General features: G+C 34.9%; 2 protein-coding genes across 2 annotated transcripts; one reads left to right on the forward strand and one right to left on the reverse strand.

Moving 5' to 3' along the window:
* Positions 1-282: 282 nt before the first annotated feature.
* On the reverse strand, positions 283-5,928 carry LOC109042456 (protein KRTCAP2 homolog). The gene is made up of 5 exons (XM_019059202.2): positions 5,773-5,928; positions 4,458-4,612; positions 2,944-3,007; positions 1,983-2,049; positions 283-559 (listed from the first exon to the last, which is right to left on the reverse strand). Exons 1-5 carry the CDS (start codon positions 5,774-5,776, stop codon positions 457-459), a joined length of 393 nt encoding a protein of 130 aa, XP_018914747.1. The 5' UTR covers positions 5,777-5,928; the 3' UTR covers positions 283-456.
* Positions 5,929-6,279: 351 nt separating this feature from the next.
* Rab2 (RAS oncogene family member Rab2) lies at positions 6,280-17,240 on the forward strand. Its single transcript, XM_019059260.2, has 5 exons — positions 6,280-6,485; positions 7,202-7,273; positions 9,228-9,471; positions 12,380-12,560; positions 13,904-17,240. Exons 1-5 carry the CDS (start codon positions 6,440-6,442, stop codon positions 13,997-13,999), a joined length of 639 nt encoding a protein of 212 aa, XP_018914805.1. The 5' UTR covers positions 6,280-6,439; the 3' UTR covers positions 14,000-17,240.
* Positions 17,241-18,306: the final 1,066 nt, after the last annotated feature.

Genomic DNA, 18,306 nt, shown 5'->3' on the forward strand with positions numbered 1-18,306 from the left:
TTCACATTCAACACTCCCGTTTAGGCCATCTCTCCCAAGTCTGCACTTATAAATTGTGGGTTTCTTAGATTCTGAGTTCTCATTTTTTGAAATCGGTAATACCTATAGCTTATTTTGACTGATGAGGTAATTTGTGAAAAAAAATAAAAAAATGACCTGTTTTCGAAACAACTCTCTTGAGTTTTGTGTGGCCACAGGGTTACCAAAATAAACAATACTAGCTGGAATATTTCTAGTTGAAAAGACGAGAGCCAACTTTTATGTATGATATTCCACCAGAAATACTTTTTTGGTTACAATTAAATTTATTTTAATCTAGGTTTTGTTCATACACGGAAATTAAAAGATATTTACAAGATTTCTAAGTAGTTACAATCTAAACTTTAAGTATTAAAATTATTCACAATTGCCAATTGCTTGAAAGTTCTGTCCTCACCTTCTTCTTGCATTCAGCACTTATTTTTTCTTTTTACCCAATGGTGCCGAATGATGAACTGCTGAATAAGTCTTCTGAGAAATACGGTTGATGTAGTACAATGAAACAGTAGAAAATATGAAACTGTAACAAATAAAAATGAATAATGTGTTATTCTCAACAAAATACTTCATCAGAATGATACTTAGAGAGAAGCTTTTATGATTATTGAAGCTAAAGGGAAAAGCAGGAACAAGGACATAAAGACGGAGCGCTAAAAGCAAAAAATGAAGCTACTTTTCAACCACTTCTACTATTGGCTGGAGGATCGGCGGCGAAATCGAGACAAGTTTGAAATTCAAATGTAGGGCGGGAACTGAATAAAATTGCGTAAACAAATTATTCTATGTTGATTTTTACCCAAATTCACTTACTCACATACATTTTTTTAACTCTAGGTTATTTTTGGTCCGTCATCAACCGATTAATTTCATTTAGGGGTAACGGTCATCTAGGACTGTAACGGCCTGTTTGAACCAGCAGGACCACCATGAGCAGAAGAAAAACTAACTTTATCTGAGATATTTGCTTGTTACCAAGCCAAAATAGGTGTATTATAAATAGTCGCAGTCCCAACTTTCTTAATATTTTCGTTTTAGGCATTTAAAACACATTCAGAAGAAGAAATGTGGAAAAATCAAGAGGACATAATATCAAATTTCGTTTGCCGCCATGGATTCCCGCGCTCATTTACACACTCACACAAGCACCCAGCGCCAAACCAGGCTTCACTTTTTCCCTGTGCTTTTAGATACGAGCACTCCGTCTTTAAGTCTTTGAGCAGGACTTAGAGAGATTAACTTTGGATAAAATTGATGAAAGACCAGGTTCATACAAATTTTTTAAACATTTTCGAAATTCGCTTGTTCCTCCACAGTTTCAAGTCATTGAATTATGTGCTTTATATGCATTTGCATCAAATTAATGGTCAAGGTGGATCCAATTTAGCAAAAGGGAAAAAATGCCATCTCAGTATTGTTTAGGGGTGCAGAATCTTTTATGCTTCCATGTTTTCACGCGCCTGCCCCCTGGCTCTCCTCATTTTCCAATGGCTTTCCACAAAATTTCCCTCTGATTATAGAAGTGAGGACTTTTTTCTTCTTATTTCCTGTGACTTCCTAAAAGTTATCCAGCAACTGACAACAACAGAGCATCTCTTCTCCTTCAACGCTCTGCCGCCAACCCTTCATGGGATGTTCCCGTCGCTTTTTTTTTTTTCAACCTTTCAGATTTACTTGACTCAATTCATCAAACCTTTTGTGCAAAAATTGCTCAAGTACTGCCTCTCAAGATCGCTTTTGTCTGCCATTCCACAGATTCTATGGAGAAAGTCTTTAAGGTAACTCTCTTCATTATGGTGGTCTTTTGAAAAAAAAGTCGTCTTAACTTTGGATACTGTGATTCTGGCGTTCAAAAAAGTTTCTTCAAACTATTTCTTTAAGTAATCAACAAATCCTATGATTTATATATTAATACAAAACTTTGAAGGCAGAAACCAGTATCTTACCATGTTGTTATACAAACTCGATGCACCATCCCAGAGGAAAATAATGCCACAAGGAAACAGATAAATACTGTAAACAACAAAATTGAAAAATGCATGATTAAAAAGGTGCATGTAGTTTCAGTAACAGTGTGGGGTTTTTCCGTATATTTCATAAATTAAAATCCAGAGAGAATTTAGCACTCCTAAATGATACTAAGGAATTCAATTAAAAATATGAAGAAATGGGTTAACCTAATCAGTAGTCACCGTGCCCATTATTCACAAACTATTTTTTTTACTTAAACGCCGGCCAATTTAGAACCCATAAAAGCCTATATTTTAGTCAAGGAGTTAAAGACTACAGTTGGGTTTGGCTTGATCGGGGATCATTTTTCGATAATTTTTAGAAAGGTTCTAAAAAATTAAACACGTTTGTGTACCTTGCAGGTGATTATAATGGTTACCTGATGATGACCATGGTTTCAGCCAAACAGATTGTATAAGAGAAAATCACAAGGGAAATATTGCGAAGAATAGGTAGGTAAAAATAAAATAATTCTATTTTAAGTTCAAGTTTTTTGTTTCTAATTTCTATGGAGTTATTTCAAAATCTTGACAGAAAGTACTTTTGAGAAATATACTTTTAGAATATACTTTTTTTCTCTTTCATCACATGGAAAAATGCTCAAAACTTGCCTACTGATCAAATCTATAAGAATTACAGTGTGTACCTACATACTTAATAGGGAATCCAACAAAAAATCATTAAGACAATTTATATTTTGGGTAAGAAATAGATGACTTCCAATTTTTGCATACATTAGAAGTGTTACAGATTCAAAACTCGGAGGGATAGCGACATAGCAAGTCTAAAATCATACAACACTCAAGAACTGAACACATGTATGAGAAAGTGAAAAAAAGAAAAAAGTTGGACATTAGTGGAAGTTATAGTAACAGATTAAATTAAGGAAGTACCCACCTTCAGGGAAGAGTTTGATTTGAAAACCTTTTCCAAACAAAGCAGCTTGGACATTGCCTACAGCCTGGTATTACAATTATGGTTAAGGTAAATTTAGAAGAGGATCATCCAGAAAAGAAAGATATGTAAACAGTTAATAGAATCCATCCTAGAATTTTAAAAGTTGAGCATCTCTTGTATTGGCTTGTTCCTTTCAATCTGCTATTTCAGAACAGCTCTGCCATTGGATATGAATACATTCATGCAAGAATAGGGTGTTTATGATAGTGTGAGCATATCACTCCGGGCAGTTTTCAGAAATTCAGATACTTATTTTGGGTACAACGAAGCATTTCTCATTTTATTTTGAATCCTCCATCAAGAGAAACAGTTGGCATTTTGATTCTTTTCCCACCCCTGTTTGATTCACAGCATGATAATAAGCGATCTTACTAACAGAATCACAGCAGCCCATTCCTCTCATGTGTCTCTCTCAAACGAAATTAATCTGAAAATGTATTTTGTGCAAGAAAACGTTAAAGGAGGCCTTAGGAACTTACTTCATTCTGAATTATCAGTATTTATGGATACATCCCAAAGTCATAGAGAGTTACATTACCATAAAAAAAGGTGGGAATATAATTGTTTTAGCTGTAAAAATAGCTTGTTACACTTTATTTCAATGCTGGTGACTGAAACTTTAACAATAATGGAAACAACCCAATGATGCTGAAAAACTGAGATGGCTGAAAACATAAAAACATGGAATACAGGAAAAAAATATGAAAGGGCTAAAATTGCAATGTCAGTCGCCAAACTGCCACTCAAGCAAAAGCAGAAAGGTGAAACCACACAATCCTGCTACCTAATTGCTTCACAAGGAGCAGGTAAACTAATGACTCAAGTTTCTTGCTCAAGGTCCAATTTGCGGTCCGAAATGGAAACTACTGAGCAGGGGCGGACTGGTAGTCGAAAAGTTAGGAGGCGACTTGAATATGAGGGCCCCTCCTGTCGTTCGGGGGGCCCTCCCCCGGAAAATTTTGAAAATTTCACACTTTTTAAACGCAATTTTGGGCATTATTGGAGTTAAATTCTACAGTACTTGAACTTCAAAATAACCCATTCTCAGGATTCTTTGGGGGCCCCTTCATCACATAACCTTTAGGCGACTTTTCATGTCTTATAGAGACAAATTTTCAAGAAATTTGGGGCCTTTTAGTGACTGAAAAGGATAGGAAAATTTCAACATTACGGGGGAAAAACGATGACTCAAAAAAAATTCGCCGAGGAGGTCCCGAAGGGGACTCAACAAATTGTTAGGAGGCGATCGCCTCCCAGCCCCATGGCCAGTCCGCCCCTGCTACTGAGTTCATTTCCTTCAGTTCTGGCTACCAAAAGATGAAGAAGAGACTCACTTCTTTAAAAGAAGAAAAGAAAATTGAATACTTCAGTTTCAAAATATTTGGTTTAAGGACTTGTTAATTGGAAGAATAATTTTCCAATGAATCGAGATAAGCAGGTGTAATAAAGGATACAGTCAATGAGAGGATAAAAAGAAGTGATCCAAGATATCCACCGAGAATTGTTTGAATCTGGGATGAAGCTAACCACTGCCGATACATTTGCATGCCAGAAAACAACAGAACAGCCAGAACTGATGACATTATGAATGACATTCCACTAGACATAGCTGTAACATTGAGAAAGACAGTGAAGTTACATAATTGAAAAAAAATTAATTATCTTTAAAAAATAACAATAATATGAGTCACACATGACATTGGTATTAAAATTTAATTTATGTATTGATCCAAGCTTTACTTAAGTTGGCCACATCAATAAAAATCGCATTACTAGTAAAAGAGCACTGTGAACTTGAAATAGTACACTAGTACTTTTGGAGGAAAGTAGCAATGTTGTCCAGGAATTGAGAAGTCACAGGATTGCTAAATGCAAGGGAGCATAGACCGAGGGAACTCAGGACTGTTGATAATCAGGCTGCTTCCTCGGTAAATGATCGGAGATTGGTACAGGCAGTTCCATGGTGAGACACATTTCGACGGTGAAACTACCAAACCACGTATCTCGATTTGCGACGTCGCAGACTTCCTGTCATACTTTATTTTTTAAATGAACAACTACTTAGCGTCCAGTCTTGAAAATTTCTGTGATTTTTCCTCTTCGTGCGAAGAAAATTCTGTGAAAATTTCAAGGAATGATATTGATTTGGTCTGCTTCAAAAAAATAAAATGCGAGCGTAGATTTTTAAACACCGCAAACGAGATATGTGGTTTGGTAGTTTCACCGTTGATTTGTTCATAACATGAACATTCTCTGGGCAAAAAGCTAGAAGTATGCCTTTCTTCCACACTTTCTACTTTTGCACTCAAGGTAGAGTCCATGCCAAGTAAGTCTACGCATTTTTAGAATGCGACTGAAGATTGTCTGACGTCGCTTTCACATGTAAAGTGTATGAAAGAGCCAAGGTGGCAGATCTCCTGCCTCAGTCTAAAAGTGTATGAATTCATTTGGTGTGAACTCTACGACTAGGTGAGATAGACAACACGCATACAAGAAAAATGTCAATTTTACTGTTAATGGTGGTCTCTAAAAAAGGGGCATTGCTCCAATAATGAAAATTAGTTTCATATAAAAAAAAAAAATTAACTGATTGACGCAAGACCATCGGTTTGAAACTATTTTTTCTTATCAAATTCCAATTATTATTATCGGATGCTGGTTGATGGTGCCAAGTGCTCAAGCTTAGTAAAGGACTTGAGTTGTAGTGTACACTTAGTTAGGTAGATGAAAGTTAATGAATTCTCATAGAAAAAGATAAAACAGTCTCACCCATCTTAAACAAAATTTAAAGACCCTATTGACACAGAAATGAGTGTTGCCGGCAACTGAAGATAAAATTTTGACACATTAGCAAAATTTTGTTTACACTGGCCAATGAGAAACATAACCTAGATCATGAGATGCTTTAGTGCACTCTACTGGCTATTTAAAGAACTAGATGAGAAACTTTAGTTCAACTGATTGCAACCAGAGGTCCTTCTAAAGGAGCGGTTTAATTTGAAAATTGAAATTACCACAAATGTCAACATAATTTTTCCTGACTTTTATCAAAGATCTCTGTTTTTTCAGGTCTTAAATTTATTTTAATCCTATCCGATAATTTTACAATTTTTGTAAACACTAAACCCATCCAAAAAATAGATTACCCTCATCTTATAAATAATTTTCCGATAAAAATTATAGTCAAAGTGAGATGCTTTCGACTTGTTGGTCTGCGCATAGGATGTGCGTAGTAGTTATCAAATCACCTTCGACTTCGTACTTATCGGTAGACAAAGGCTGCAATTCTTTGTCGTCGTTCATTGTGATAATATTCTGCTTGACTCTACACTCCAACTGTTTCTATTAATTTAATCGCTACGTTTCTTAATTGCCCAAGACGATTCCACTCGTTTCGTAGAGGTTTTTTAATTTACTAGTTACTTAAAAACTTAGGATGTCTTACGCATATTTATTTAAATATATTATAATTGGTGACACAGGTAAGAAGTGAATTTGTCTCATGATTCACAACTCGTTATTAGATCATCTACCCTTATCATTTTTGTATTTTCTCATTTTGTTTTGTTTCTTTGTTCGTTCGTTGGTAATTTGGCGTTGACACGTTTACACTACCTCAAGCATAATCAGAGCCTCCTAAATGTCAATGATTGAGTTCTTCCTGAACTTCGAAATATCCACCTTTGCATTGGATTGCAATTTATGCTTATCAGTAAAGATTTCTCTTTGCTGAAATCATACATCAAGCTATCCAGAATAAAACTCTAGTCATCCCCAATGGTGTTATCTCCCTTTTTCTACGCCTTTGTCAATTGTCTATTGCTTTAATCAGGGTCTGAACTGAAAATTCACTTTCCCCAGAGGTTATTTTCAAATACATTGTCATCGACCTTTTTTTCTTGAACCAATGTTATCACTTAATCTCCTACATTTTAACCATTCATCAATGAATAAGTGATTTCATTGTTCTTATGCAGCAAGGAATGTTCTCTTGATCTTTTACTGTTGGTTTTTTAGTCTTGACAGTTCGCGCCAACAGACCATATTGTAAACAATACCCATCACTTGCAGTATCAGTATGCCAAAATAATGTCCTCAGGTCCATTTAATCTAGACAGAACTTTCATAGACTAACATTTTACAGTCACATATTATGCCAAAATTTTCTTATCCTCTTTTTACCGTTCACTGATTTCAGGGGTAGGGAAATCTTGTCTGCTCCTTCAGTTCACGGACAAAAGGTTCCAACCTATTCATGATCTCACCATTGGTAAGTTATAAGTTATACATTTATTTGTTCTTCTTCAAGTCCTTTATGTATTTATATTAACCTTGATATGTTGCAAAGAAGGATGCAAGTCACCGGGATGTATACTCAAACTGCCATCCTTACTTAAATCCATGTCATCTTTTCTTCTCTCGGAAATTCTCTAAGATTTCTATTTCTTAGGAAGGAAGTAGGTAATTATTACCCATAGGTACAATAATCAGGTTTAGCTAACTGAGAACTAAGCCGCACAAATTTTCCCTGGAAATTAGCAGTGCTGCGATGTTTACAGGCACTTTTAGTACCTATATAAAGCATACTCGCGAATTTTCTTTTGACATTTTATAGCAAATGTCAAAAGTTTTGTTCTAACCATCAATACACTTATGATTTATGTCCATTTTTGAGTTCACATCAACCGAATTAAAATCAATATATTGTCAGTAAACTGATACGCGGCCTAAGAAAATAATAGCAAATTTGAAGTCAAAAGCATTATAAAAGAAGTGCAGTGGAAATCTGATATTACGACATCGCTTATAACAACTTATTGGTTATAATGGCCTGCGATCTGGACAGGCCCACGGCAGAGATCCCATTTATTCAAAGTACTTGAGCATTGGTTATAGCGAAAATCGGGTAAAACGATCAACTTTGGCCGGTCCCTGAGGTTGTTGTATACGATTTGCACTGAACTAGCCTAGCAACAACAGGGAACACTTCTATTACTTGCTTAATGAAATCCTTAATCAGGGTATGTCTTGTTTGAATGAAATACACATTGATTTTTGGATGAATTAGATTTTTTTAATGTTCTCCTGAACGTAGCCTTCCTCCTAGCCATTGCCTCTTCCTTTACTGTATCGTTCTGGATGTTATTATTTATTTAGAGGTGTCATTGTAAGTTTATAGCCTATTGTCTCTTTGATGGTAAGCCAGAGAAAGCTTTCAACTGAGAATTTGTTGGCAAAATAAATTCATTCTCACAAATTGTATCAAGTGTGTTTTGTGTCATGTAAGTAAATAAGTAAATATTGAATTGAAATTGAATCTCTACATTTTCTGTCATAATTTCACACAGAGTTCATGCCAAGTAAGTTTACGTATATACTTTAAGAGTACAGAAGATCAACTGTCTTCAATTCAGCATTGACAAAACACAAAAAGCATGGCAGCTGATCTTCTGTTACTCTCTAAAGCGTAAAATTATTTGGTGTGGACTTTAGCAAACATTCTCTTTGGTGAACATCTGCTATTAATTTCCATTTAAGTTTTTGTTCTAACTTTTTTTGTTGTGCATAATGACCTTCAGCCATAATTTCCAGAAAAATTGTACTAACAACTCATCAAATAATCCAAATGTGAATCCCTTTCATCTGGTTTTATAGTCAAAGTGTTGTAAAATTTACAAAACAAAAAAAAAAGTTGGCATGAAATTTTGTTAGACTTGAATAAATTTTCAGGCACATCAATTTAAGAAACCGAGTAGACGTGCAACATATGGAACATGCATTATAGAGAGTGTGCATTAAAATGTTTCCAAAAATTACTGAAATAAATTACGAAGGTACTCTGAATAATACTAGTCTCCATTTTTACCTAATCAATGCATATAACGGTTCCCTAATTCGTATAGGTATGTTAAGATTTTTCTTGTTCAAGAAAACTTATTTTTTAAAATTTTCAAAATTTGTTAATAAAACATTTAATGGTCCTTGCAACCCAAGAGCACACAGAAGTCATTACTAACTAAAACTGATGATAGACTGAAGATACACAATTAATTAACTTTAAGTATACGAACGAACCGAAAGAGTCGAAAACAAACGAAACTAACGGAAAAAACCGAGGTAACAAACTGTGGCTTTTTAATTTTATTTTGTGAGTTTGAGTTTTTTAATTTTCCGATTCTTCTTTGTTTTCTCAACTTTAAGTATGTTGTTTTCCTTTTGCGTAGGTGTTGAATTTGGTGCTCGTATGATAACCATTGATGGTAAGCAAATCAAGCTTCAGATATGGGATACCGCCGGCCAAGAAGCGTTCAGGTCCATCACACGATCTTATTATAGAGGTGCCGCAGGAGCTCTACTTGTCTATGACATCACCCGTAGGGAAACCTTTGAGCACTTGACAACTTGGCTGGAGGATGCCCGTCAGCACTCAAATTCCAACATGGTTATCATGCTCATCGGGAATAAAAGGTCTCTTTCTTTTTTATTTTTTCCTACCATCGATTAATATCTACAAACGCATGCATCCATACCATTGTTCTTTATTTTCAAGGAGGGTAAAATGACAATAAATTTACATCTTGGCTACCACTTACATGAGGTTGACAAATGGTTGAAAACTCAGAAGACGCCAATGGAGAATTTGTACCCAAAATTTTTATTGCTTCATCTGAAAGTGCTTGAAGAGCTAATTTCAAAGTATTTTTTATAACTTTTTTCGATGTGGGAAATAGTATATAAATAGATTTAAAAGTGAGAAAATGCACCGCCTAGTGACGTCATCTGGCGGCATTTCCCATTTAAACAAACATATTTTAGCAGATTATATAATTTTGTCATATCTTCTCCAATAATTGTTCAATTCATGAACCAAGAGTATCCTGCTGTTCAGTTCACTCAGAAGTTTCCACTTAAACACGAAATTCATCAAATTTAGACACCTGCAAATTCTCTATCATTGTTTTTTTTCTTTTTCTCACTTCCTCCAAAATATGATTAAATCAGCTCTTCAAAATTTTAGAGGAAAGGAAAGAAATTTCACCAAAGAAGAGTACGAAAATGGATAACAAAGTGCATAGAGAAAAAAAAGAGGTGTTTGCATCTTGATGATTGTTTACCCAATGAAGTAGGTTGGTAGTACAGGTACTCCAGCAAAATCCAGAATTCGAAGTATGAAAAATGGACCATAACGTCAGATTTTTTGCTTGGATCAACTCATGATGTAATTCAACCACTCTCTAAAGAATGACTTTTTTCCATAAACTATACCATTCTCAAAAAAATCGATGATAAAAATCGTCTGTACCAACCCATGTCATCAAAGAAATCCAAGATGCCCAAAATTCAAACACTTCCTTTATTTTCTCTATGATCAAAGTGTGTTTGATGGAAGCATGAAGATCAAATTATAATTTGATCTCCATAATTATTAGCTTAAAAATGAAATCTCCTCCAGCTTGGTCAATTGCAAATTTTACCCTAGTTGAGTGGGACCCCTCAGGATTTTAATGTGCTTTTTACCGTTAGTCAAGGTTGATAGGTAAATGTTGTGTGGAATAAATTAAATTTAAAAGGAATATGAGAAACCAGTTTAGCAACCCCCCCAATGTGGCAGCAATTGATGACCTTAAATGGGTGCTGATGTTTGTTACATCTCACCTGTAGTAGCGGAATCTGCTGTGTACGTTCCATATTTTTGGTGCCATGTTCTACTAAGACATTATTTTAACAGGAAAAGGTTGTACGGCACCATGTTCTGTAAAGCAATGAAAGGAAGCAGGTCTGTGCAAAAGATCGTCTTGACAGAAATGATCTAGACTGCTCTCTAGAGTTCATGAATCTGCGAAACTTGTTGAAGAACCTATTTTGTCAGTTCCCATTACTACTTCCAAAAAGTATATTGAAACAGTATTATCCCGTTATTCAAAGTTAGAGACATGTGATTGTCTGTGTGTGGTCTTCACAAGCTTTTTAAACATTCAGCTCACCTTATGTTTAACGTATTCTCAAAATATTTCACGGGTGCTCAAGGCGTGAGAGCAGGGCCGGATTTAGCTTTTTGCCGCCCCTGGGTCTGCAATATTTCGCCACTATATTGTCAACAGTATCCCCTCCTCCCCTTCCCCCTCTCCGCACTCCCAACTTCCCACGCCATCTCATCTTGCCCCTCCCCCCGCCTGGGCGCGTGCGCGTAGCTGCTTCAAAATGCGCCGCGAATATATAAAATGGAATGGATGGATGAGACAAAAATAAAATGTGGAGACAAAGTTGAAGCTAGTGTAGCTCAATGTATTAGTTGCAATGTATATTCGGAAGATCAGGTTAGAAAGTTTTTCTCCGGGTTTTCAGTTTAGCAAAGCTGTCAACAAGAGCATCAACGTCTAAATTGATTATCAAGTCTGCCTTGATGTTTAAAATTGCCGTGTTGTTTAGTATCACTCCAACGAACGATCATCCTAGCGCTCAAGGCCGGACCTAAGGGGCGGCAGCTTTGCCGCTCCCGTCAAGCATCAACTCCCTTCCTTCATACATTTTGCCGCTCATCTTTTCACTTCGCTCCGTCTCTGTCTCCATTTCTCCCTTTTTTCTCGCTTTAACTTTCAATTAATCCAGTGCCAAAATTTGCCGCTATGGGCAAGTGCCCCAGTGCCCTATAGGTAAATCCGGCCCTGCGTGAGAGATTAAGTTTTAAAAGGTATGTCCTACAATCTCAAGGGTATTTTCCAACACAGTTCCAAAGAAAGACTTACTTGGCAAATTTCTAACCAAGTGGGTTTAATACTATTAACTTCTGCACGCTCATACAACAGACAGTTGCTGGTATGCAGAATTTTCCAAGCTTTCACATTTTCATACGCCCGTCCGCTGGCTTTCCACATTTTTTTCATCGGCTTTCCACAAAATTTCCCACCAATTTAAAAAAAGATGGCCTTCTTCTCCTGTTTTCTGTTGAATTTCGAGTTTTGACCCTTCTAAGTGTTCCCTCCTCTAAATTTTTGGGGGCATTTCCTCATCATCATGCACCCACCCGGGCGCATGATCGAGCATTTTCTGCACACCTGGACAGTTGTAGTCCTTTTGGGACACCTCATGTTATTTTAGGATTGAGATAGTCATCCTCAAGTAAACACTGATGATTGGAAAGGAGGCTCATCAAGTTATCTGTCGAGAATCAGTTAGAAAAGGAATCATCCTTAAAGGAGCCAATTTTTGGAGAGGAGACGTAATCAACATTCAATTTACAAAATGTATGCCTAAAACACCTCCAGAGATTTTACAAATTAAAGTTCATGACTTTATTTTACCTTGTGTATCATGAGACAGTAATCGTATCAGTAATTTGCTTCTATTAATGATTAGTATTTCATGATTTTTACAGTGATTTGGAATCCAGGAGAGATGTCAAGAAAGAGGAGGGGGAAACGTTCGCCCGGGAACATAACTTAATTTTCATGGAAACATCTGCTAAAACAGCAGCCAATGTAGAAGAAGCTTTCATCAACACAGCCAAAGAAATTTATGAGAAGATCCAAGAAGGAGTCTTTGATATTAACAATGAGGTAAGGTTGAGGGTTCAATTTTCATGCTTTTAACTTTACCTTTGATCGCACATTGGTTCTCCTTAAAATGGTCCATTTACTGAAGCGTTACTGGTTACATCAACATCTTTAATCGCAGTATTCTTAAAAATGAAACACCGGTGAAAAATTCCTCATGGTAAGCTGAAAAATGTTTCACTGTTCTTCAAAATCTGGCATCCCTTCAAATTGTGAATTATAAGATAAAAATGTCCTAGCTCTTACTTCATCAATTAGCAGTTTTCCAAGGATCCTAGTAGAGAAATCTTACTTCAATTTGCGGTTTATTTATCAATGAATAAATGTGAAATATCTGGATGAAGTTGGCAGTATTAAATTTTTTTGTACTAATCCATGTGGAAGAAGTTGTGCAAAGTTCACATTTTTTTCATTTTTTCTCATTCAAAAAATTGAAGTCGATAACAACGTGTCATAGCCTAGTGTTAGTATCTAGCAGGAATTGCAAGACGTAAGCCTTCTCCTGCCAATTGATACTTCACCATTGTCAAAATTTTAAAGCTCAAAATTGGTGTTTTAAGTCTTAACCAAGAAAAATCCTAAAACTGTAACTTGTGCCCAATTTATTAAATGAAGAAATACTTTAAAAATTTACTGAAAGAACTCAACTGAAGAAAAACTTACCAGACTATGGTAGTGAAGCGGATGAATAAGAGAGATGATAAGAGCTGTTGAATTTGACACTACCTTTTGTCCAGACTAAAATCAATCGCGTAAAATTTCTGAGTCCTTAAACTCCATGAGGCTCTCGCAGGGCTGTGAAATGGTTGAGAAAACTTTTCGTATGTAGGTAAATAACTTTACCTCTCTTGGAGCTCATGAATTACAGCTTTTCTCTCTAAAGTCATGGATGGCAATGAATATACACCCTTTTTGTAACTGAAGTAATAAAGCGCCTCTTTTTTGAAACTGGATGCAGGTAATTTTTACCCATATTGTAAATACTGCTAAAAGTAACAGTGCTTAAAAGTTGAGGCATGAGTTAAAATCTTCATGTTGAAAAACAAGCTAGTCATAAATACATTTAATGAAAAGGTTAAACAAAATAATGCTTAAAATTACTCTAGTGGTATCATATATGTTTTATATTTTTTGTGTCATACATATGTATTCTTGCGCAAAATATAGAATTGAAATCCAAATTCTTAAAATTAGGAAAATGGAAAGAACTTTATTTTCTGAAATCCATGAACTCAACATTTCCTGCACCAAAGGTTTTTGTGTGAATAAATTAACATGTGATATTCACCATAGTATTACTTTTTATTGCCAAACGTTTACGATTCACTTTTGTCTCTCTTTTTCAGGCCAATGGTATCAAAATAGGACCACAACACTCACCCACAAATCCCAACCTTCCACCTGGTAGTCAAGGAGCCAACCAAAGCGGTGGTTGCTGTTAAAGAAGATTCTTCCGTCATCACTTACCTAAAATACTACTATTTTTCCGTACATGTTTCATTAAGTGTATGCTAAAGAAATTGCGGGAGCCCGTGTGATGTTCATGTATCTTTCTTACATGTACAGACTTATCTACTGTTAGGAAATGTGTGCTTGAGTGTATGAGTGTGTTGATGTGTTTGTGTGCACATTTATTGTATTCTCCATATATTTGTAAGTGTATATTCGCTCATCTATGCGCACGCATATTTTAATTAAAGTTTTCTTCATTGTACCTCAGCAACTTATTCAGTATTGAAATCACACTAATGTCAAATCTACAGTGGTCTTGATTAGACCAGCAACCAGAGGGGCTCAAGCCATAAGAGCCTTTATGATCTGTCTTTTTTTCAAAGCAGAATTGTAAAAAAAAGGAAAATCGACTCCAAGTTTTAAAGTCTCTCCTATGATAAATACTTTCTGCCGCATGAAATTGACCCTTATTATTAGTGCTTGGCTCAGAATCTTTACCATTAACATCAAGCATTCCAGCAAAGATAAGTTTGAACCATGGTTCCATTTTTCTTTGCCAGTCCTCATGATGTTTTTAAACTTCACGTAAAGTTGAAAGTTCTAATTTGAAAAGTTGGAGTTCCCTCTCCTTGTGAAGGAGAGTTTTTGTGGGTGGAACATAATCCTAATCTTAATATTTCATGGAATTGTCTTTATGGGAATGAAGTTATTCTTTGTAGTTCAAATCAATTATGCTTTACTTAATGCCAAATTACCAAAGAAAAGTTTTGTGAATCAACTTGACATCTTAAAACATTTTTCACCACTTCATTGCGCGGTTGAAAAGTCATGAGTGTTTCAAACCTTTTTTATTTTTGCACATCTGCCCGAATGAATGCATCAATTCACACGCATGATCTGGAAATGAACTTATAGTCTTTCTTGGTTCAAAGACGTCTCTTTGACCTGCATTAGAGTAGTGCAATTTTCTTACCTGTTCTACTTTAAGAACACTCTTAACCATGGTGCTGATATCAATGATTGTGAAAAAATCATCTCCGAATGATCAGTCTAAACATTTCCTTGTATGTATGTATGACTGTTTTATTCTCAATCCGAACTACTCAGTGTCCAGTAAACTAGTCGAAATTCATCATATTGTGTCGTCAGATCACACTTTAAAATCACTGAAGAAAGTCAGCTGTTCCTGCACAGTGTATACCATTCTTATTTAATTTTTGAATCTTGAAAACATTAATTTTACTCGTTTGTATTGGTTAGTGCATGAATCAATCCAGGATTCTTAAATCTAAAATAATGTGTACACCACCCATTTTCAATTCAGTTTATGAGTCTTTGAGCCTCGTGGAAATACACAGCTTAAATGCAAGTCCCATTCAAATCTGGAGTATGAATTAACCAACCAGATGCTCAGAGGTTGACATATTACTAAATGCAATAATCCAATCTTAATATCTTTATTAATTTTTTTAAATTGTTTAAGTTAGACTAGAATGATGGCTCGGTGAAAGGCTATATTTTTTTCTAAATTCAAATGAATTTCTCAGAAGTGAAATGAAATATTGATCATTCATCACACAATTCTCTTGAATCGTATCTTAATCATTTCTTGATGGTTATTTCATAGGTCTCATCACCTTTTGTTGGTGAATTCCTCATTTCTTCTCATCGGCGCCATAACCTATGAATCTTAGACTCTTGAAGAAAGTGATTCTAAAGACAAAATTGTACTTACCTTTCTTTTTAAGCTAACCAGAAAGCAGATACTGGCATAATTTGATGAATTTGTTACAAGTGTTGGTACATAATGAAGCTGTTCCTAAGAGTTGAACACACCCCTAACTAAGCCAATAGACAGTTGCTCTCTTGGAAACCTTGCTCTAGGAGCATTTTTCCTATTGGGCATAGGTGGAGGAATTATTGTTAGTAAATTTCAGTGACTTTGCTGTAGTAGTCACCCGCATATTTCTGGTCATTCTGTGAAGCACATTTTTACCATTTTTGGAAGACTTCAGATTACCTCTCATCTTGCAGATTTCTTGAGTTACATCTACTAAGAACTTTTTAAGTAATGACTCTTCTCTCCCTCCATTCTTTAAAGATCTTTCTTGCCTTTTTTTCTTATTTGTTTCTTATAGTCTGTGTTGTTTTGTCTTTGTTTTAATTAATTTATTATAATTATTACTGAGGTTTTTACTTGCTTGTCCTATGTTCAAATGTGCTTCAATCGTTTCTTTGAAATGTAGTCCAATACAAATTTTAGTTTGCACATTACTATCCCAATTAGATTTCTTGAAATTTATTTCCTCAGATTATTTTGTTACATCTCCGTTTTTACGTTCCACGGGTGTAGCTATTGAGGTACCAGACTTTCTTTGTTAACCCCCATGATCCTTTCCTAAAAATTTAAAAAGAAGAAAAAACAAGTTTTAAAACCACATTTTTAATTATAGCTTCTGAATACAGTTTTGCTGTATGAGAGAGGAGAAAGGTCTCCTCTCAAGTTGTTTCTGTCTTGAATGATTCTCCTTTTCTTTTAAAGCGGGTCATTTGTTTCTCATTATTTTCCTAGTCTTTCAAAATTGTATTAGAAGTCCATTATGCTTAAAACTAGAGCACCCATCTCATTATTATGAGTATTATTATTTTTAAAATAATTATGTGTCTGTAGAAACGTTTTTGCAAAACTTTTAACCTCGACAAATTTGCAAAAGACATAATCCTGAATTACGAAATTCCAGAATTGTCATCAAAAAAGAAATAAAAGAAAGAGACATCTAATATATTGACAGTTTCCCTAATCTTAAGGTTGTTGCTGAATTACCTTCATAAGAAATTAGATACTCTACCTATCAAAAATATTTTCCCCTGTAGATTTTTTCATCATTTTTCATTCATAAACATACTAAATACATAGCTGAAGATATAAATATTTTCTGCTGGGAGGATGGACTTGTTCTAATTTTGATTAAAGCCCTCTAAATTTTTTCAAGTCAAGTGTTGAGTACATACCATCTCATTACACAACGCCATCTTTAAATTTCATCTGTCTTTTTTGCCATTTCTCCCCAAGTACTTCATAACATTGTGTTATTCAATTTTTTACAATGAAAAGAATTTATTATTCATCTTAGTATTGAGTATGACTTAAGGATAGTGAACATATTTATTATTTGAAATTTGTATAATTGTCTCACCTCTATGTTTTAATTATAATATTGCTACATTTTATAGTTTTTGTATTTTCTTTTCCCCTTTCTTTTTAAAAATTTAAAACAAAAGTCTCTTGGATTTTTTTTCTATTTTTTTTTAGAAAGTCAAATTATAGTGTTAGGAAAGTGCAGTTTATATCATCACTGAATAATTTTGTGGTTTTTTCTAACTTTTACTTATCTCTGCAGAATTTCCAGAACTTACCTCTGTTTTCACACAACTCAAGAGCTTTTTTTCAATAATCAAAAAAATTTAGTGAAATGAAAGTAGAATTTTTTGATGGAATTACACCGACACACTGATATTTTTTTTGGAAATTGTAATCAAATGTAATATTCCTACTGAAAAGCTCCATTTTTACATCATCAGATTTTTTTTTCATCAAATCTTGACATCAACCTGTCAATTCTTGCAACAAAAGTGTGGGCATCAGGCCATTAGACAAGGTGTAAGCGAAAGAAAAGCCACATTTAGTGTCTTCGAAATCTTATGTAGGAAACGATCCATACGAAGGGAAGTTCAAAAACCAACTCCTGAATCAGATTTTCAGAAGTATTTTTACCACAAATCATGTAGAAGTTAGCTGATAAAAATGACATAATTTGAACCTCACCCATTTTAGTTTTGTAAACACTTAAGTATGTATATCTTGTTATGGAATTAATTTTCTGACTTCCTGTCGTGCCATTTGGTTTCCTCGTGAAATTTTAAGGAGAAAATGTGCTGTACAGTGCTTTCATTCACACCTTGTGTAGTGGCAAGGTTTATCAAAGGTGCAGAAAGTTGTTAATTTTGCATTGGTTTTCTGAGAATGAATAGGAGATCAATTTCAACTAGAATACTAACTGGAGGCAATATGAAATTTTAAGCTAGAACTTACTGCTCTTTTTTTCCTCTGATGTAGATCCTGAGGCATGAGAAATTGGTCAAAAGGGTCACAGTAGGTAGTATCATCTATTATAAAAAAAGTGAAGAGCATGTAAATTTCTGAGAGGAAAACTTTCTAAAAAACTTTCAAATAATACCGAAGTTAGGAGATCCTGCTTGTTATTTATGTCTCATATTTTGCCGTTTTATTCTACTG

Source organism: Bemisia tabaci, chromosome 6 (genome assembly GCF_918797505.1).
Source record: "Bemisia tabaci chromosome 6, PGI_BMITA_v3".
NCBI lineage: Eukaryota > Metazoa > Arthropoda > Insecta > Hemiptera > Aleyrodidae > Bemisia > Bemisia tabaci.